This window comes from Furipterus horrens, unplaced genomic scaffold (assembly GCF_987537825.1).
Source record: "Furipterus horrens unplaced genomic scaffold, mFurHor1.1.pri manual_scaffold_10, whole genome shotgun sequence".
NCBI classification, from domain to species: Eukaryota; Metazoa; Chordata; class Mammalia; order Chiroptera; family Furipteridae; genus Furipterus; species Furipterus horrens.
Window position 1 is genome coordinate 36851268 of NW_028327180.1, and position 21243 is coordinate 36872510.

General features: G+C 49.8%; 1 protein-coding gene and 1 pseudogene across 3 annotated transcripts; one reads left to right on the plus strand and one right to left on the minus strand.

Annotated features, from left to right (window-relative positions):
• Window positions 1-70: 70 nt before the first annotated feature.
• On the minus strand, window positions 71-20125 carry POLRMT (RNA polymerase mitochondrial). Of its 3 annotated transcripts, none has more exons than XM_090289085.1 (21): window positions 19981-20125; window positions 19373-19471; window positions 11462-12069; window positions 8353-8483; window positions 7972-8164; window positions 6423-6572; window positions 5985-6149; window positions 5688-5858; window positions 5164-5388; window positions 4101-4889; window positions 3599-3721; window positions 3123-3245; window positions 2661-2840; window positions 2255-2341; window positions 2065-2178; window positions 1929-1981; window positions 1677-1775; window positions 716-788; window positions 449-540; window positions 303-361; window positions 71-189 (listed from the first exon to the last, which is right to left on the minus strand). In XM_090289085.1, exons 1-21 carry the CDS (start codon window positions 20066-20068, stop codon window positions 140-142), a joined length of 3672 nt encoding a protein of 1223 aa, XP_090145211.1. In that variant the 5' UTR covers window positions 20069-20125; the 3' UTR covers window positions 71-139. The 3 variants fall into 3 exon arrangements, with proteins under 3 accessions (XP_090145211.1, XP_090145210.1, XP_090145212.1); XM_090289084.1 differs by having other exon boundaries at window positions 6423-6575; XM_090289086.1 differs by lacking the exon at window positions 449-540 and having other exon boundaries at window positions 303-392; window positions 6423-6575.
• On the plus strand, window positions 15163-15664 carry LOC149999531 (riboflavin kinase pseudogene; annotated as a pseudogene).
• Window positions 20126-21243: the final 1118 nt, after the last annotated feature.

The following is a 21243-nucleotide window of genomic DNA, read 5'->3' on the forward strand; positions in this document are numbered from 1 at the left end:
CATCTGCTTGCTGAAAGCCCTGAGGCAGCAGGGTGGTGTGCACCCTCTCCCCGAAGAAGGCAGTGCTCCCTTGGGTGGCAAAAGACCTTTATTTACACTATGGTACAGAGGGTCCCTGGGCCAGCCTGGCAGGTCTGCATCAGCTGAAGAAGTATGTTGAGTGCTTCACCTGCTCCAGGTTGAAGGTCCCTGCCAAGCAGAGCAATGAGACAGTGAACCTGAGTCCTGGGATGGGTGGGGCCCTGGGACTGCCCATCCACTAGATGGTAATTAGGACACCTCTCCCCTGCCCTTGGCCCTACCAGTCTTTGGTACCGACAGCAGCATATCCAGCAACCTGGCAACCCGGATATTGGTGGACCTGAAGTGGAGAGCAGGGTGGGCAGTGAGGCCTAGGAAGGACAGGGAGGGGGTAGTTGGAAACTGCATTGAGGGTGGGGTGCCTCACCTGGGGCCAGAGCAGAAGCGCTCCACCAGGAACCTAGACAGGTCATGCAGGATGGGCTGGCTGTGCAGGCGAATGAACTGCTCACGGCACACCTGGAGAGAGGGGAGTCAGAAGCCAGAAACAAAGGCCTGAGGGCTGGGGTTACCACCCCCTGCCCCAACACCTGGATGAGCAGTAGGACCACAGGCCAGCCTGAGGCTGGGGTTGCAAGGTCCCACCTAGAGAGTCACGGGACTACAGGTATCCACTCTTGGGAAGGGGGAGCACCTGATTCATGATGGCAACATCAGCTGCATGGGTCCAGAAGCAGTCATGCACGGAGACAAAGGTTAGGCCTTTCCTGCAGGGGGGCGGGGGGTACTTCCATGAGGGGTCAGCCCTCTTGGTCCACCAAGAGCTCAGCTTGCAACCACTGGCCTGGGGAGTTCAGACTTCAGCGATCCATACCCTCTTCCCTCCTCATGCTCCACCCCGATCCCTGTAGTCAGCAATTGTTCCCTTAGCACGTCGACAAAACGTTCTCATGAAAATATTTGTTCCACATCCTTTCAGCCCTGCTCCCAACTGCACCCTGGTTGATTCTCAGCTCCCTGTAGGGGACTGGATGCTGTCCCCCACTCCCCACATGGCACCCCCAACCACAGGGCTTCATCCCATGCACAGGGAGCAGATAGGAACACAGAATTTGTCCACGATCCCTGGTTCAGTCCAGCCACCCCCCCAATGTCAATGGTCATTTTTAACAGAACTGTCCCTACACCTGCCCTGTCACCCCAGGCTCACCTCCTCTTGAGAGGCTCAGGACAGAAAACTAGAGGGTTCTGCCAGCTACCACAAGGTCCATGCATCTGTCAGGACTATGTCCAAGCCTCCCACAACTAGCCATGCAGTGTGTGCCTGCCCTCACCTGGAGGAATGGGGCCACAGGGCCCTCGCAGGGCCAGCTTTAACACTCAGAGGAACCACCCCTTCCCTTCATGGTCCAGCACTCACACCCTGCTGCCCCAGGGCCTTTGTATGTGCTTGCACAGTGATCTTCTAGGTACCAGGTCCAACAGATTCACGTTGGGGTCCCTGCCTGCTGTAGGTCTCTGCCCCAGACCCCACCTGCAGGACTTGGCCTCACAACCTAACTCCTGCACTATGAGGGTCCCCACCATGTCATCAGCATTGGACCTGCCTACAGCAGGTGGTTAATGAATGTGTGCTGTGCAGATGCAGAGCCCACCTGTAGCAGTGCAGAGCTGTAAGCATCATGTGTGAGGAGTCCAGGGAGTGGATGAAGTTGGGCGGGAAGCCATTCTTCTGCTTCAGTATGTTTGGCTTCCTGTGGGGGATGGGGTGGGATGTGCTGAGGTAGAGGATCTGGTACCTCTACCCTGGCTTGGCCTGGCCTATGTGGCACCCCCTTGGCCCAGCACTCCCCTCAGCCCTCATCCAGCTGCCCCTTAGTCCTACTGCCTCGCCTCCCCATACTCACTGGCTGGTGTCTCCACTGCTGCTGAAGGTGAGGCTCTGGATCCCTCCATTGATCTGTAGGGTTGGGGTGCGAGGGTTATAGGGCTTGAGGCCTGCCCTGGCACTGGGGTAGGGGTGGGCATGGAGGTAGCACATACCAACAACTTGGAGTCATGGTGGTAGGGTTGGATGATTGGGATGCCCAGAGGTGTGACCCACTCCACAGCCAAGCCAGTGTGAGCAATGAGCCGGGCGCTCTCGGCCAGCCAGTGCTGCAGGGATGGGGACAGGCTCAGGGCAGGGCCCAGTCTGGGAAGCCATGCTGGGGAAGGGAGGAGGAATACACACCTGGATGGCCCGGGTGCCCGAGAACATCTCCTGAAGACTATTGAACACCTGGCGAACAAGGTAGTGGGAGGCCTGCCATACAAACTCCTGGGGGTCGGCAGGGCACAGAAATGGTAGTGTAAGCTTGGAAAGGTGGGGTAGCTCCTTCCATGCCTGCCCCACAGCCCAGGGTCAGGTGACCTCACAAGACTGTCCTAGATTCCTGAAGTCTACACCCCCATTTTTCAGGTGGAGAAACTGAGGCCCAGAGGCCTGAGAAGATGGCTAGCTCCTATAGGCCCCTCCCTCTGCCCTACCCCACATCCCACAGTGGATGGAAACAAGCCCCTCCCTTGAAGCTGCCAGGTGCCCAGCAGCCAATTGTACAGGGTAAGCTGCGGGCTGGATCTGGGGTGAAACTGCACACCTGGGGGAAGTTGCTGAGCTCCCGGAGGCGCTTCTCGATCTGTAGGCGGCCCCCGTAGCGGGTGACCCCATACACAACAGTCATCACCGTCTGCTTGACCACCTTGCGACTGATGAAGCCCTCCAGCACCTGGGCCACCTGCATACCCTGCTCAGCGTCCTGCCTACGGAACACTTCCACCTGGGCAGACAAAGACTGTGAGCGAATCCACACCCCCTCTGCCTGTCTCCCTGTCTGACTCCACACACCCTACCCAGCAGCACTTTCATGAGGTACCTTCTCCATTGACCTCACAATTCCCCCTTCTGACACCTCCCCTGAGAAGTCGATCCCGACTGCCCAGTCATATCACATATGACAGGCAAAGCCATGGCCATGGGGTTGCCAACACAGGTATTGGCAGGACAGAGATCCCAGGTGGGCTTGGGGGATGCAAATAGGTTGAGGGTCCATGGTGCCCACCTGTGCGGCTACGCTGCTGTACACATCCTGCGGCAGGTCTGAGGGTACCAGGTTGACAGAGGCGGCCCCCACGCTGTCCCGGCCCAGAGCAGCATAGTGTTGCAGGCCATTACAGGAGCCATCCTGGGCCGAAAAGGAGATGGTGAGGGGTCTGGGCAGGGGTGGATCGTCCCTGGCAATGAGCCACAGCTCTGTGCTGCCCCAGCACTCGGCTCATGTCACCAGCTAGCTGGACCCCAATGCTTAGGAGTAGGTGAGTAGGTGTCATTACCCCACCACAAAAAAAAAAACTGAGGCACATGAGGCAGGGAATGTGCCTACATGAGACCACAGACCACAGTACAAGGCCCGCTGGACCCACTGGGGCTGGCACCCACACAGGGACACCAGCTAGACTCCCAGACTGTCCTGTGGAACCTCAGACCTGAGACACCTTTGGATAGCCCCACTGCACATCAGGGTCCCCACTAGCTCACCTGGTGAACGGGGAAATGGGAGATGTAGGTGGCAGGGTCGCGGGCACGCACAGCCTGAGCAATCTCCATGCAGCAAGCCAGGGCTTGCCAGGGCTCATCTGCCTTCATCCACCACTTCCGGCCCTGCAGGAGGGCAGTGTGTTGTGAGAGGCTGGGCTGGGGTCAGTGGGATGGAGCTTTCTGGGCATGGATGGGAGCTGAGCTGGTCCAGGTAATGTGAGAAGACAGGGCACAGCTCTGCGTTAGCAGCCATGGGACAGGGATGGAATTAGGGCTACCCTGGAGTAGGAGGTGGCAGAGCTGCTGATGGATGAGGGCAGAGGAAAAGATCAGAAAAAAATGTTTGTCCTAAGGGAAGACTAGGGGGTAGAGGTTACTGATTTTGCCCTGGAGGCAGGGACGCCTAGTGGGGCATCCCTGGTGGGGGATGAAGTGGCCAGAACCAAAGCAGAAACCAGGCTGGAAGAGACAGAGGGGGTAGAAAGGCCCTGGCCCCTCCTACCGTCATAGGACGGTCTGCTGAGTCCAGGATGTTCTTCATCATCTCGTCAGCAAAGGCCAGGCGTGTCTGCAGCGACTCACGCTTCTTGAGCCCAGTGAGGTTGACCAAGTGGATCTTGAGCCAGTCGAGGCCATGGGGGCCAAGTGGTCGGCCCTGGGCAAACTCCAGCAGGGCACGTGCTAGGTCACTGCCCAGGTGGTTGAAGTGGGGCGGGCAAGGGTAGGTACGTCCTCGGAAGTCCATGTTGTGAGGCAACCAGAAGACACGGTGCCGCAGGTGCTGGGCTAATGAGAGGCGGTAGAGTGCATCGGTCCGCAGACTGTGCATCTCCCTTGCCACCTTAAGGCAGCGGGCCAGTTCCCGCCGCAGCTCAGTCTTGCGCTCTGGTGACGCTCTGGTTGACAGGCGGTCCTCAGGTGGGCGGGGTGCCTCTGAGGCAGGGGCTGGCACACCTAGGCGGGGGCAGCCCTTGGCATTGAAGAGGGTCAGCACCAGGTCCAGCACACGCCCGTTGACACGCCAAGCACAGTTGCCCAGCTGGGTGAGGGCATCCAGGGCACCATGCAGACTGGTGGGCGGACAGCTATCGAGCAGGCGTTGGTGCTGTGTGGTGCCCTCCACAGAGCGCATCAGCTTGGTGGGGCTCAGTAGGAAGGCACCTGAGTATTGTGAAGTCCAGGGCAGTGGCGGGCACAGCATGGGCATTTCGGCTGCCTCAAAGGTCATTGTGCGCTCAGCTGCAGTTTCCAGCAGCTGCATGAAGGCTGGGTGTGGCTTCAGTATCCCAATCTGGGGGTAGGATGGGCAGACAACCAGTGAAGGGGTCAACTGTTCCAAAGGCAAATAGTAGGCAGAGGGCCCCAAGGTCCCATCAGATGCCCTTATCCTGAGACCAGGCCATGATCCCAGCAGGATTTTAACAGTACCCTGCCGTAGCCCCAAAGTGCCCACATCACCCTGAACCCCTAGCCTCATCTCACACCCTCACACTCTTAAGTGCCTTTTACTGCTGGAAGTTAGGGAGGAGTCTCTAGTCATAGAAGCTGGTTCCACAGTGACTCACCTGGCGGAAGCTCCGGAAGGAGTACACATGGTACAGAACAGGGATGAGATTGTGGGTGCCCTGGCGCTGGGCCAGGTGGCCAGGCATCTTCACTGTTTGCACCAGCACCTCAGCCAGCTGTTTGCCCAGCTGCACCACCACAGCTAAGGGCCAGGGCTGCTCGTGGGGGGCCTCAGGTGCCCCGAGTGCCTCCCAATACTGCCGTGGCAGGTGGGACACCACCCCCTGTGGGCAGCATCATGGGTCAGGTAGTTGGGGTCTGGGAACAGAGCTGTACACTCCCAGCCACCCCCATAAGCAGAAAGTTACAGATGAGGACATAGACTTGGGGGACAGCAAGGAAGTAGAAGAGCCTTGGGCCAAATCCAACTGCCCCAGGGTGAGAGGGAGGAGACGAGAGATGGGACTTTCTCTCAGGGCCTTGTTTTCCCCACCTGGAAACCCACCTACACCCCCTAGTCCTGAGGAAGCCCCAGATCCCAGGCCCAAGAACAGCTCCGCATTCTGCCCCTCCCAGACCTTACCCGCGTGTCGGATGCCAGCAGGCGTAGGTACTTGAAATAGCGCCGTTGCAGTGCCTGCACCTCATCAGAAAGCTGCTTCTTCTGTACCACATGCCGGTTGAAGATGCGCAGACCCAGCTGTTGCGCCAGGGAGAGGAGCGACTCTCCCTGTGGGGACAGCACCTGCAAGGTCTGGGGGTGGTGCCATGAGCCCCATGTCCTTCAGGTGCCCACACTCTATCCATCCCCAGCTCCACCCACCCTCTCCCCACTGCACATGTCCAGGCCCCATCCCATCCCCACATGTCCACTGCTCACCTGCAGCAGCAGCTGTGCTAACTCCCTCTCACTGAGCAGGCACAGGAAGGGGAAGATCGAGGGGCGGCCCAGGCGGGCAGCATGGGCCTCGCTGTCCTTGGTCTGTTGCAGTGCCAGGCATAGCTCCGCCTCCCACAAAGTACGTAGCTCCTGCAGTGTCTTTCGCTGCAGGTGGGGTACAAACACAGGGTCACCATAGTGCCCTATTGGCTCAGTGCTCACAGGCTCCCAAGAGGAGTCCAACAAGAGCTGGTGCCAAGTGGCTGCTGAGCACTCTTCTCCAGTGGTGGGAGGGCACATGGTGACCCCAGTTCAGTGAAAAGGATGGAGGACAGCCATGGGGTAGGGAGAAGGGGCTGCAGCACAGCAGAAAGCATGTTCAGACCAGGGGGTGCCCGGTTCAGCAGAGCTGGAACCTGAGCACATTGGGCCCCTTACCGCTTGCAGGACCTCCTTGGTCTGCAACGGGGCCTTCTCCACAGAGTGCACAGTGACAGTGGTGGCCATCTCCACACTGAGCTGCTGCTGGAAGAGGCTCTTCAGCGTCTTCAGGGGCAAGTGCTGTCTTGGGTAGGATGTGGGATGGTTCTGCTGACGGGGACAGGCAGGTGGTGAGGCCCCAGGTGCCTGCCTTCAAGACCTGCATCCCTCATGGGTGAAACTCATCCACACCTGAGGTGGAAAAGAGCAGCAGCCCACCCGGTGCTGCCCACGACTCCCGTGCTCACATAATCACATCTATTTCTCCAGGTCTCCTGAAAATCATTGTCCTGCACATCACAGGAAAAAGGCTGGTGCAGAACAGTGTGTAAAACAGCTACACTAGTTTAAAAACAAAAAGCTCTGTATTTGCTTGGCCTCACTGGACTGGGCACTAGACACCACCTTTTTCTTTTTAAACTTGGGATTGCATGAATATGTGACCCATCTCTAAATAGATAAATTAAAAATAGCAAAACGCAACACACACTGGAATCAAAAACGTAGGTCCACACAAACCTTTGTACATGCACACCCACAGCAGTGTGATTCACAAGAGCCAAAAATGTAGACACAACCCAAGTGTCCATCAGCTAATGAGTGGATAAATACAATGTGTCCATCCACACATTAGAACACAGGATGGGGCAAAAGTAGGTTTAGAGTTGTGAGTACCCGAAACACAGATTTTATTCTTATATTATAATTACTGTATTATTTTCCATATAAACAACTGTAAATCTACTTTTTCCCCACCCTGTATTACTCACCATGAAAAGGAGTGAAGCACTGACACTCACTACAAGGTGGATGGACTTTGAACACATGATCAGTGACAAGCCAGACCCAGAAGGCCACAAAGGGTGTGATTCCATTTAGTGAAATGTCCAGAACAGGCAAATCCAGAGACAGGAAGTGGGTTAGTGTTTGCCAGGGGCTGGGATTTCTTTTGGGGGTGACTGAATGTTCTGGAATTAGAAGTACGTACCAAAAAATACTGAACTGTACTTTAAAAGGTAAACTGTATGGTTAGTAGATTACATCCCAATAAAAACAAACAAAAACCAAAAGCGTCGAGCTGGCTGCCCACTCTCAGTGCTGCTCTCTGTCCTGGGAAGCAGTGCTGGGGTCTTGCCCCACCCGCTGCCCCCTGCTAGGGCAGTTACACCTGGCTCTGCTACCACTCCTGTACTCAGCCTCCAACTGAGTCTCGAGTGGGACAGTGATTGCTGTGGTGCCCAGAGTGCATATGGTGGCCTTCTCCTTCTGGCACCTTCCAGCTTCAACCCTTAGGGTCAAGGCACTGCTGGGGACCAGGAGCTTGCCAACACTGAGCTGTTCAACCTCTGAGGAGCAGGGAGGGAGTCTGAGATGCAGACAGTTCAGCAAGGAGAAATAAAGAAAGGATGGAGGCTCTTGGTACCCCTATAGAGATGGGATGACCCTGGCTCACCCTGCATGTGAGAGAACCACACCTACTGGTACCAGGCCACAGGCTGGAACTCACCTTGTCATAGATCTCTCTGAGCAGTGGGGAGGTGTTGACCTGGGGAGAGGGCGGGGATGACTGTGGAGGTCTGAAGGTGGGCTCAGTCTTGCGCACAGCCCTCAGGAGTGCAACCCGGTCCTCCTTGCATAGTGGCAAGCTTGTGAAAAGCTCTTGTACCTGAAGTCCATCCTGGGCCATCTGCTTCAGGCACCTGTCAGGGACACATGGTGGGCGATGAATCCCTGACTCACAGAGCCACCACTGACCATCTTAGAGGTCTCAGGACCAGGAAGCCATCAAGTCCTATAGGGAGTCCTCACCCCCAGTGCAGGCCAAGCCACCCTCCCAGACCCAACAGGTCACTGTGCTTCTGGCAGGACCACCCCAACGCCCACCCACCTTTGGATGGTGCTGGCATCCTGGTTCAGACGCCCCATGCACTGCAGGGCGGCCGCATAGGACAGCAGGTCTGGGGCAAGGCCAGCATCTTTCATCATGAAGAACACATAAACCAGCTCTTTGTAGGAGCCCTGGGGACACCAAGCCAGGGTTAGGGTCTGTGGGTGGCCCAGCTTGCCGCAATCTCCCCACCCCAGCCCAAGACCCCTCTCCACAAGTCATGGAATCAGGCCAGAAAGATTTGCTAGTTAGGAGCGGTAAATTCGGCAGGCAGGCAGGCAGCCCATGCGACCCATAGGAAGCTTAGGTACCACGGTGGGGAGGGGTACTAATAGTTTTTGGTTTTACAGATATGAACATGCCCAATTCCAGGGCAGCTAAAAAGGGATCCCTTTCAAGGTCACTGATCCCTTTCAAGGTCACTGAGGTTCCTTAAGTTCTGCTACATTTTCAGAGGACCCACTTTCAGGTTTGTTGGTTTTCTGTTGTTTCTCCTCTGTCATGATCTTTGTACTGGCCCCCAACCCCCTGCTTTGGGTTTAGTTCACTCTTTCCCCTAGTTTCCCAAGGTGGCAGTTGTGTTACCAGTTGGAGATGTCTATTGCCATCCCTCCAAACATGGCTCTACTGCACCTGTGACTGGCTGCTCAATTCCACAGTCACAAGACACACACAGTCATTTAGTTTGCATTTCAATTAAATATTCAGTTATTCAAGTGCTCAGCAGCTGCACAGGCTGATATAGAAGAAAAACATTATCAGAGGGGGTCTGAGGTTGGGTGGTGCGGAACTCGCCCCCCTCCCATTCCAGACTCAAATATACACATACACAGAGAATAGTTACTACTTCCACACAGCTGAGGACTGAGCAAGCAGCTTCTGAGCACAAGGCAGAGACGAACAGAAGGCTGGGAGCCCTCGGCCCCTGAGCACCATTGCTCACGTCCCCTCCACCTCCCTAGGACCATGGGGATCACTGTAGTTGTTCCCAACTACACTGCCCAGAGCCTTCTGCCTCTGCACAAGGGGACAACAGGACATCACCACACTCCGCTGGCCTCCCAACCCCAGTGCCCCACTCCCAACACCTAATGACTTCCCCAAACCACCCAGCACACACAGCTTCTATATCAGGCCACTTTTTCACGACTGGGGGAGAGAGCTATTCACTCAATTCATATAAACAAATATAGAAAGTCAAACAAAATAAAAAGACAAAATATCTCTCAAATAAAGAAACAAGATAAATCTTCAGGGGAAAAAACCCTAAGGAAACAGAGATAAGTAATTTGATAAAAAATTTAAAGAAATGGTCATAAGGGTGCTCACCAAAGTGTACTAGAATAGAGAAACTTAGGGAGAACTTCAATAAAGAGTTAGAAAGTACAATGGAACCTTGGTTCTCAAACTTAATTTGTACCAGAAGGCTGTTTAAGAAGCAATTTGTTTGAAAACCAAATCATTTTTTCCCAGGTATCAACATGAAAGGGTTATTGGGTCATGAACTAAAGTTTTATTTAACAACCGAGACATTTTTTCCGTGAACAATTTGGTCAAGAACCGAACTGTTCAAGGTGGGACGTGCTCGAGAACCAAGATTTGACTGTATAATAAAACCAAGCAAACCTGAAGAATACAATATCAAAATGAAAAACATATTAGAAGGGATCTAGAGCTGACTAACTAACAAAGAACAGATTAGCAACCTGAAAGACAAACTAGTGGAAATCAACCAATCAGAAGAACAAAAAGAAAAAAAACACAGTCTACAGGAACTCTAGAAAAACATCAAGCAAACATTCACATTATAAAAGAAAGAAAGGAACAGGAACTTAAAGAAATAATGCCTGACCCTGGCTGGTGTGGCTCAGTGGAGTGAGTGCCAGCCTGTGAACCAAAGGTTGCCGGTCGAATTCCCAGTCAGGGCACATGCCCAGGTTGCATGCTGGGTCCCCAGTTAGGGACATGCAAGAGGCAATCAATCGATGTTTCTTTCCCTCTCTTTTTCCCCCGCTTCCCCTCTCTCTAAAAAAATAAATAAAATCTTTAAATAAAAGAAAACTGAGGCCCACAGAGAGGTGAGTGGCATGATCACCAAGCCCCATCCTACACAGGCCAGCCATCCAGAAACATTACTTGGGAAGCCAAGTAAACCATGTGGCCCCTGGCTAATCAGACATGTCCTGCTGTCACAGGACTCTTTGCTAGGGATTGTGGAGGGCTTGTGGATTTAGACAGGAAGACAACCCTTTCATTTCCACTAACTCAAGGAATTGAGCACATCTCCCACAATGATGGATGCAAGCAAGACACCAGCTCACTGTCACCTGGGGAGACATCCGGCATCTCCACATCACATCATGGTGATGTAGATGATAGTCACAAGGCTGCTCCTGGGCATTACTGTTTGTACATCAGTCAAGCACATCGAAGTCTTCACCACAGATGATCTCACAAGTCAGTATGTGTATCTACATACAACTGGCTCCCTTATCCCCTAAGCAGTAATAGTTTTTCCTGTGGTTCCTCGAATTAGGGCTGCATGTAAAGAAGATGCTCCGAAACAGCCAGAGTCAAAGAGGGACTTACAGGGGGATTGGAAAATACTTGGGGAAGAAAAGGAAAAGACACAGAAGTCAGATAACACAGCACTCAGAGGAAAGACCATGGCTTGAATGTCTGTATGTATTCAAAAAGAAGGGTCTGGAGAAAATCAACTAACCTTCTACTTTTGGAAACTAAAAGAAAAGGAGCAACCTAAACCCAAGCATGGAAGTCATTACCCTGGTGAGGATCTGCAGGCTGCCCTAAATGCCAAGTGTCCCTTGTACCACACAGGTCCAGAAGCCCTGGCCCAGTGGACCGGAAAGAAATACACTAAAACATGAGCAGGATCTCCTTCTTCTTCGGTCATTTTCAAAATTTCTTTTGAGGGCCATATGAGATTTATATCCATCAAGCCTAAAAGAATTATTAGAACAGTAAAACAAGGCACTTGGAATTTGGATCTAAAAGACAGGGGTTAGAACCTAAGTACTGCCACAGGCAAACTCACCCCTCAGCCTCACCTCCACCTGTGACAGCTGATGAGCCAGCACCCTCTACTCACCTTGCGAGCCCAGCCAAGCAGGACAGTGTTGTACATGGGCAGGGTGAGCACACGCCGCTTCCGGGACTTGCTGTGCTGCGTGACCAGCACATGGTGGGCGAGGGGCAGCTGGTCCACGAGCACGCAGCACTCCAAGAAGGCCAGAAGCCGTTGCTGCTGGCCCTCGCGCCGCATCCTGGAGACCCTGTCCACCAGGCCATGCTCCTCCTTGCAGCTCAGCCTCCTCGGTGCCTCCTGCAGCAGACGGTCCAGCTGCTCCTTCCAGGGACTCCTGGGTGTGCTGTGCTCCCAATAATGCAGGCGGTCCGCCAGCTGTCCACTCTGCAGTTGGGGCTCCACACGAAGCTGCTGCTTGCGAGCCCACCGCTCGGCCTGCTTCTGCGCCTTCACCTCCAGCTGCTGCTTGCGATTCTGCATCACAGTCTTCTCCTTGTCCAGCTTCTTTGCCCAGTGGGTGCTGAGCCCCAGGGCAGCGCCCTCATCACCTGCCTGCACCTTCTTGGTTAGCTGGGAGCCACCAGTCTCTGGGAGTCGAGCCACATCCACCCGCTTTGCCGTTACCTCTGACACATGGTCAGACTGCAGCTGCCGTACCCTGGCCTCAAGCACTGTTGGGAGGGAAAGGGCAAGATGTCAGGGGAATCAGGTTCAAATCCTGATCTCTCCAGACACCCCACTGGCAGGGAGGTAGGAGGTGGTTGGTCTCACCAGCTCTTGTGGCCACACTTCTACTTACTCGCTGATGATTCCCACATGTCCCTGGACTTCTGGGCACATGAGTCCCACTCACCCACTTAACACCTCTCCACCCATCCCCCTCACAGACAACTTCCCATACAAGCTCCTGGTATCCCTTCCGTATCTATCACCACAGCTGTCTTCAAGGTGCTCAGTCCACAACCCCAGGGATCCCTACACTGCTTTCCCTCCATGTCCACTCTGTTGGCACATCTCCAGGACTCTGTCATTGAAATTTACCCAGGTGCCCCCATGACCCTCCACTGCCCACACCACTAACTTTGCTCCAGACATAATGGCCTCAGGGCCTTTGCACATGCTGCCCTCATTGACTAGAAGGCTCTCACCAAGGATTCCTAGCCCAGCCCTGCTCTCTCTTCCTGAGCACAACAAATAGCTCTATTCTCTGCAGTTCTGTTCCCCCAGTCACAAGGACACTGAACTAGTGAACGCGGAACCACTACTCCTGGGAAAACATAGGGCTCCTGTGAGCCTCCAGTCACATTTCTGCCAACTAATTAGCACATAATCTTGCTTTATGTTGTTTCTGTTTAAGAGCCCTTATCTCATATATATTGCTGATTCAGTAACATCAAGCTCAGTCAACACTATCATTCTCACCTAAACAAAGTGACCTAACACATGTTTTCTCCAAAAGACACAGCATTGCCTTCCTGCTCAGGAGCAGTGGACAACACCTCAGCTAATGCCACTTCAATGGCAAAATCACCAACAAACAAACAGCATAAAAATGTAAAAGCATGGCACCAAGTACACTCTGTAAAGGCCACTGTGTACAGGACGTACCAGAACAAAGCATAGATCCTTGGTTCCACCTTAGCAGGGAACATGCGCATATGGAAACTGCAATGTTCACTGTTCTGCACATGTCTACACACAACCGAGAAAGTGCCTCAAGGAATGATTTGGGGTTGCAAATAAATTTTAACTGCTAGGTGACTTTGCAAATATAAAATCAGTGGATTAACATTTGAATCTGCCTGCACCTCTTATTAGAACATCAGCCCCCAGAGTCCTGGCTGGTGTGGCTCAGTGGATAGAACGTCGGCTCCAAACTGAAAGGACGCTGGTTTGATTCCTGGTCAGAGCACATGCCTGGGTTGCAGGCCAGGTCCCCAGTTGGAGACGTGCAAGAGGCAACCAGTCGATGTTTCACTCACATACTGATGTTTCTCTCACTCTCTTTCCCCCTCCCTTCCCTCTCTTTAAAAATAAATAAATAAAATCTTTAAAATAAAAAATAAAATAAAATAAAATAAAATAAAATAAAATAAAAAGAATATCAGCCCCGAGAGAAGAGGGCCAGCACACAGCAGGGGCTATTGAAGGATTTGAGGAAATGAAAAGACAAGCATGAACTCAGCTGAACATTCAGGAGACTAAAACACACAGGACAGACTTCCAGGCTGGAATGTGTCAAGGAGGAAATGAGGCAGATATAAGAGGGAACAGGAACAGCTAAGCTGACCTGGAAGATGAGGCACCAGCTCTGCAGACAGCAGGGAGACAATCAGGGGCAGAAGCCCTGAGGCTGCTACAGATCCTCCTGAAGAAGCTGAGGAGGCGGGCACAGGCTTCAGAGTTTACTCTGAACAGGAGGAAACAATGGAAGGACTTTAGGCTGGACAGTGACACCATGTGATTCAGAATTCCAAATGTTCCTCTGCTTGACTGAGAGGATATATGGGCTTTGCTTAAAAATAACTAAGTGGGCCCTGGCTGGTGTGGCTCAGTGGATTGAGCGCCTGCGTATGAACTGAAAGGTCACCGGTTTGATTCCCAGCCAGGAAACATGCCTGGGTTGCAGGCCAGGTCCCCATTTGGGGACGATCAAGAGGCAACCCATTGATGTATCTCTCGCACATTGATGATTCTCTTCCTCTATTTCTCCCTCTCTTCCCCTCTCTATAAAAGTAAATAAATAAAAATCTAAAAATAAATAAAATAAAATAATTAGGTGGGTCATCCTTTAAGCATCACCTGCAATAACCCTGGCTGGTGTGACTCAGTGGAATGCTGCTGGCCTGCGAACTAAAAGGTCGCTGGTTCGATTCCCAATCAGAGCACATGCCTGGGTTGTGGGCCAAGTCCCCAGTTGGGGCTGAGCAAGAGGCAACCTTCTTGCCTTCTCTTTCTCTCTCCCTTCGATGTTTCTTGCCTTCTCTTTCTCTCTCCCTCCCCCTCTCTCTAAAAAATAAAATCTTTAAAAACAAAAATACTCCCAAAATAAATAAATAAATAACAGAAATAAAGAAGTACCTGCAATAAACCTACATAAATCAGGTCTCCAGACAAGATCCCTGACACAGGCTGTCCAGCCTCTCCCCTTGTGCTTTTTATTTTCCTTAGGTGGTCTGTCCTTGCCTTGATTTCTGTCTAGGACTCTGTACCTTCAGCTATGGCGTCATTATTTGTTTTGTTTCTAATTTGTTTTGTTCTTAATTAAGTCTGGTTGCATCCTGTGATGAATATATAAAATAAATAATTTTGGTTGTTTTTTTTTAAACAAAAATTAATAATTAGGTGGCTAAGAAACAAAAGAAGGTTGCTGTGGCAACTGTGGTACTTGTGAGCTTACTTCTGAGTGTGTATGTTACAGATGAGTGTAAGCTGCAGGTGTATGTAGTTGCAGAAGGTGGGTGGATATTACAGGTTTGTGTAAGTCGTAGAAGGTATGTGTAAGTTGCAGGTGTGTGTAGTTGCAAGTGTATAAGTTGCAGAAGGTGTGTGGAGAAGGGATCTTAAATAATTTTAGCCCCTGTGAGGCAGAGATGCAGCCTCTGAGTCACCCAACAGCATGTGTTGGGTCAGCAGCATGAGAGGCTTGCTGCAGCGCATGGCTGGCACCTCTTGGCCCACTGTGCTCCCACCTAGTACACCAGCCAAGCTCCCACCATCTCTGGAAGCTAGTCTAGGGATCCAGGCATCAACTCAAGAGGACAGGACCACAGCCAGAGACCAGAGGAGAAGACATCATGAAGCACCTGCCTTACTTCTACTGCAGCCAAGTGGTGCAGGGCTTTTGCTGCGGCTCCAAGCAGCTGGGCATTCCCACAGCTAACTTTCCTGAACAAATAGTAGAAAATCTTCCGGCTAATGTATCCACTGGCATTTATTACAGATGGGCCAGTGCTGGAAGTGTAGGTATCTATAAAATGGTGGTAAGCACAGGATGGAATCCATACTATCATACAATACAAAGAAGTCCCTGGAAACTCCTATGATACATACCTTCAAAAACGACTTTTAGGGGAAATGTTCAATGTTGCCATCATTGGCTACCTCAGACCAGAAAAGAACTTTGAGTCTCAAGAGTCACTTATTTCAGCTATTCAAGGTGATACTGAGGAAGCTAAAAAACAACTAGATCTACTAGAACATCTGAAACTCAAAGACGACAATTTCTTACAGGTTCCTAAAAGCAAAATAATGAATGGCCACTGATGAAAGATCTTTCTTACTCATTCACTGTTTTCTAGTATTTTACTTCTTATAACCATGCAGTCCCATTTTGGCTATATTTTTTATATCAAACATTTTCCTACAGCTATGAATTAAACAATACAATGTAATTATATTATGCTTCAACTGTTCAATTAAGCCCATCATGCTACAGTACTAAAAAAACTCATTTTAAAATTCAATATTCTTTTTATGTAATATGTTGACTAAACTTCACCACTAGAAAGATCTTAAGTGTCTTGTAATGAAAATGAAACGTATATAGCTATGGGTGAAAAGAAAAGTCACTAGTTTGATTTGAGAACTAATTCTTATGGTAAAATAGCAGCATGTATGTATGTACTTATATAACATGTACTGCTAAACAGAAAATGCTTATAAAAAGTACAGTGGAACCTCAGTTCTTGAACTTAATTCATTTCAGAAGGCTGCTGGAGAAGCAATTTGTTCGAAAACCAAATCATGCCCAAGAAATGCGTGACTGATACAGGTATCAGCATGAAGGGTTTTCCGGTCAACAACAGATTTTTGACAGCTGAGACATTTTTCCATGAACAACTTAGTTAAGAATCAAATTGTTCAAGGTGGGAGATGTTCGAGAACAGAAGTTTGTAAATGTATTAAACAGGGATTTGATAGTTCCTATAAACTTAAGGAGGGAATTTGTACTTTGTATTTCTGATATTTTGTGCATTACTATATTATTACAAACATAAAGACTTGTGAAATTTTCTTTTAATTAGTCATTTCCTTTATAAGGTAAAATTATTGTACTCTGTTCATTTTAGTTACAGCTGCCTCAATTCTAACTGGTCTAGACTCCCTCTGCCTATCATTTTTTGGTCTGTCTTTCACAAACATTAAAATGAGTGTTTTACGGGGGGGCAGAGGGAGGACTGTATATAATGGCCAAGCTAACTAAGATTGAAATGGATAAGTAAGTCAGTTGCATTATTTATATGTGTGTAAGTATGTATGTAAACTCTTATCAGATCTTTAACCAGGGTCATTTAAAAGTCTTCTGTCATTTACAGACAGTTATTGTTTTACTCTGATCTTTTACAAAAACGTTTCTACAAAGATGTGTCTTCTTCAGAGAAATTCATGGAAAAGACTATACTCCAAGATATAGATTTCTATTTAACTTTCAAATCATAGCATTGAACACAGTAAGATATACAGGAATCTTAAGAAAAACTGGATTGACAAGATGGCTAACAAAAAGATCAATAACATGGGGCTAAATGAACTAATAAGGATGATTATAATTTTTACAACTTTTTATATGAAATATTACTATTTTTCCTATCTTTGTTTTCCAGATATAAGAATATTTTTTTCCTCCTAAGCTCTCTATGACACCCAGCAATTAGAGTATACCTTTGTAAGCAGAATTGAAATATTTATCTTTCCTTCCTACTTGATTCCTTCAGAATTTCAGGTACTCTTATCTATCCCACATGTGACCAAATTTAAAAGTATTTTGTCTTGTTTTTTAAAGATTTTTAAAATTTACTTTTAGAGAAGGGAAAGGAGGAAGAAAAGGGAGAGAAACATGATGTGTGAGAGAACAGCGATCTCACACCTCCAACGGGGCCTTGGCCTGCAACCCAGGCATGTGCCCTAACTGGGAATTGAACTAACAATCTTTCTGTCCACAGGCAGGCGCTCAATCACCAGCCAGGGCCACACCAGCCAGGGCCAAACTTAAAGGTGCTGACTCTTGGATTCATGTTTCCTAATTTAAAGAAAGCTCTTTCACCTAATGGACTGCTCAACCAAAAGGGGTATGAAATTTAAAATTGCTAGTGAGGCCGACAACACCTGTTGTGGACAATTAACTCAAGAATCCAGATCAGGCCTGTATAATCTATACACCTTCCTTTTCTTCTTTTTTCCTTCTTAAAAACGAGAGGCCAGGAACTCACTATGTTATTGTTTCCCCTTCCCATTAATTTCTGTCTGTGAAAATAACTCAACATTGCACATCATCTTTAAACCTACTTCACAAGTCAAAATGTGCAACTATTTACATATATAGTCAAGTTTAATACCTGGCAATGTCAGCCTCAGTGAAGGTACCAGATTTGGAAGAATACTTTTCCTTGAGCAGGTATTACAGTGAATAAATACACTATTAGAAACTTATCCAAAACCTTGTAGGAAATTGCTGGTGCTACCGCCAAAAACAAAACGAGGAAAAATCTTTGAATTCCCTTGCATTAGTTATATTAAATAAAATTGCTCTTGAACACATCCTAGCTTAGCAAGGTGGTGTTTTCTCTGTTTGTACCTCCTGTTGTACTTGGATGAAACACCTCTGGTAAAATAAAGATCAAACTAGATAAAATCCAGGCACAAGCCAAATGATTAAACATAGTGCCCACTGACACCTCATGGTTCCAACATCTTCAGTTGACTGCCCTCAAGTATTGCCCCTGATTCAGATCTATTCTTCTAACTGGACTTGGTATCTTGTTTGTTATAAAAAATTTTTGTTGTTACAAATCACTTTTTTGCACAGCTCAATGTTATAGTCATCACTTTGATAATGGTTGTTCAATGTTTTGAAATGATTACTAAGGCCTATGAGACTTCATATAAGAATCCTCAAAAAACTACAGATGTTTGTCCTTAAAGAAATACGATGGCAAACCTTCTGTTCTGGTGTTCTTGTCGCTCAAATGTGGCCTGAGGCTCCTAAAAAACTACTTTCCCTTCTACATGGGACATGACATACCAGGAGGTGATAAGGAACCAACAATGGCATGACATATCCAAAATGAGCCACTGACAATGGAGGACCAACAAAGCTTTTAATAACAGATCAGTACTGCTTTTCAATGGTTGATCAGCAATGCTTTCAAAGAGAGATCTTGAATAAAAGGGAAAAATGTCAAAAATAAATTTATAAATGGAGCCACTTTAAAATGGAGCTAAAGTTGCCATCCCAGGGGAACTGCCTTGCACGTGCCTCAAATCTTGGAATATTAAAACAGTGCAAGAAAACCTTTGGACTGGGCCTAAGTGATCTCTGTCCCAAAGAACTGTTTGCAAATCTAACAAGAAAACAGACATTATGACAATGGGATAATGGCTATCAGACTGAAAGTGAAAAATGTTGTGTAGAATTAGTGTCACTACGTTATGTTATTGGCACCAATAGCAATGCCTTCCTTTCATGGATATAATTGTTCCCCTTCTCTTTCTCTTAAGTACCCTTAACTTCTGTCTCCTAATTGGAACACTGGGTTTCTGCCTGAAAAAATGACTTCCAAAAAGCTAATCTTATCGGTCTCAAATAAATGCTTGCTGCCTCTCACTCTGAAGTTAACAATCCCATCAGACACCGAACTCCAGAAAGGCCAGCCAGGGCAACATGGGTCAGTTGAGGACTCTAACAATGACTCTGCAGCTGCAGCTGCCTGTGGCCTTGGCCCAATCTCTCCATCCACAATTTTAGGCCTCAACTGTCTGGAAAGTGGAAGCACCTGGCAGGTTTGGGAAAGGAGAGAATTATAAGCAGTCACTGATTCACCATCATGACATGGGACCCCATTAGTTACATCGTTTTACAAACTGACATCCCTTTTTGTGGAGTTGTGAGGAAGCAGGGAAGTGACCCCTAGCAGAGAGCCCAACGAGGGGTCAATGAGGAAGGGGCTTCAGGCCTCAAGCCTTAAGGCTCACCCTCTAGCAGCTCCGCGTGGCCCCAGTCCATCCGGCGGTCTTGTTCACAGGGCCTGGCAGATGAGCTCCTTCTGCAGCCCCATACGCCACCCAGCGCTCCTGCGGGAGAGACGGGGAGGTTGAAGGGGGCAGGACACCTGTGTGTGAGGCGGGGGGCGGGGGATAGGGGTTCCCGTGGACAGATATTGCAGGATCCACGGGCAAAGAAGCCCTAAATTTTCAGTGGAAATAGTCAGTGTTCACAGGTCTCACACCAGAAAGAAACCAAAAGATCAAAGTTGAAAAGGATCCCACGCGCTACGAAAACTGGGGTGAGGGATTGCAGATAAAGGGTTCCTCGAAATAAAGGTGCTGTGAGTTCAAATCAAGAGCCGTAGATAGCAAATAGGATCATGAGACACCAAAAGCAAACAAAGGTCAAAGTGCCCTGGGACCCCTGTCAGAAGTGCGCCAAGGGCGAGTGAAATAGGGGTCGTCAGTGGGTTCCCAGTAACTGCAAAGGGCAGAGATCGGGATAGCTAGATCCAGGGCCGAAAGGTCACGGCCGAGCGTTGGGACCTAGGAGTGGCAGCAGCCGCGGCGTCATCCCCAGGCCTCTCCCGCATTACCTTCCTCGGCCAAAAGACCAGGGCGGCCCGCCGGCCACAAGGCCCACCCGAGCTCTGCCGCGCCGCGGCCCCAGCGTAGTGCTGACATGCCGTCCCCACGCGGACCCAAAGAGCCACCTGCTCCGCGCCGGTGCCTCCCGCGCCTGCCGGGAGTTGTAGTTCCACGGCCTACGGCGGCTGCGAAGAGACTACGCAGCCGGACAAGTGCCCTCGAAACTACAACTCCCAGAGGGCATCGGGTCTCCGGAGGCGCAAGGGTGTAAGTAGACACAGCCCTCTCATTGGCTCTTTTTTTTGGGGGGGGGGGGGACAGAGAGACAGAATGTTGGGCAGGATGGGTTGGCCCTGAACTATTTTTGGGAGGACCCGGAACCTGAATTTTTTTAAGTTAAGAAATGGTTGCATAGTAATTAGGACATTATTAGAGATTTCTGTTAGCAATCTTCATTAATCAGACCTGGAAGGCGTGCCCACTGTCAACCAATCGAAGGTCACTGTTGCCAATTCAACAACAGGACTCCCCTACTTGGGGGATGGCACAGGAGCGACTTTATTCAGTAAAAACAGCTCTGCTGAGGGATGGCTTGACTGAGGGAACAGCTCAGGTAAACAGGTCAGGTGTTACAGCTCATTTTACAAACAGGAAGAATGTAGCCAAGTGCTCTGCTGAAGAAGAGGTGAGGTGATAATGGCTTATATAGAAATGATGCTGGAGGGGTACTCAGAAGACTCACCACAGTGGGCCTAGGGGACCCAACTCAAGTTGCCATCAATTCTTTGCTCGTACTTCAATTTCCCTACTAGCCCAGAGTGGAGGTCAAACCTGGGCTCAGGAAGGGCCAGACTCCTGGACTAGGAGATCTCTTTAACAGTACATTCCAGATCACCTGCCCACATGGGCACGTATGCTGTGAGGCACAGTGATGTCACCTGCTGGGAATGTTTTCAACAGAGGACGGCATCCTCCCGAATCTGTCCTAGACCACCCCAAGATGCCCTGAGGGGCACTGAGCTCACACTCAACTGAAACCTGGGGTTGTCTTCTAGGCTCTGGGTGGGGAAAGGGGCTGAATCAGCTGGGCCTGGTCCCCCAAGACCTAGAGACGTACCCTCACACACCAGAAGTCTGACAGAGCCAGGAACCTGGGCTGGAAGACAAAACACCTGAATTCTTTTATCTTCTCTTATGTCTCATTTTTCCTTCTGTGGGGTATCAGATACCCTAAACCAGTATTTCCCCAAGACCTGGATTCCTGGATCTTA

Bases quoted from the DNA above. Each gene is read 5' to 3' on its own strand.
- POLRMT (XM_090289084.1), bottom strand. From the start codon at position 20,068: ATGTCAGCACTACGCTGGGGCCGCGGCGCGGCAGAGCTCGGGTGGGCC. The intron at 5,389-5,687 runs GTAAGGTCTGGG...TGCTGCCCACAG, and splicing joins TGCTGGCATCCGACACGCGG to GGGGTGGTGTCCCACCTGCC. The intron at 362-448 runs GTGAGGCACCCC...TCTCCACTTCAG, and splicing joins CGCTTCTGCTCTGGCCCCAG to GTCCACCAATATCCGGGTTG.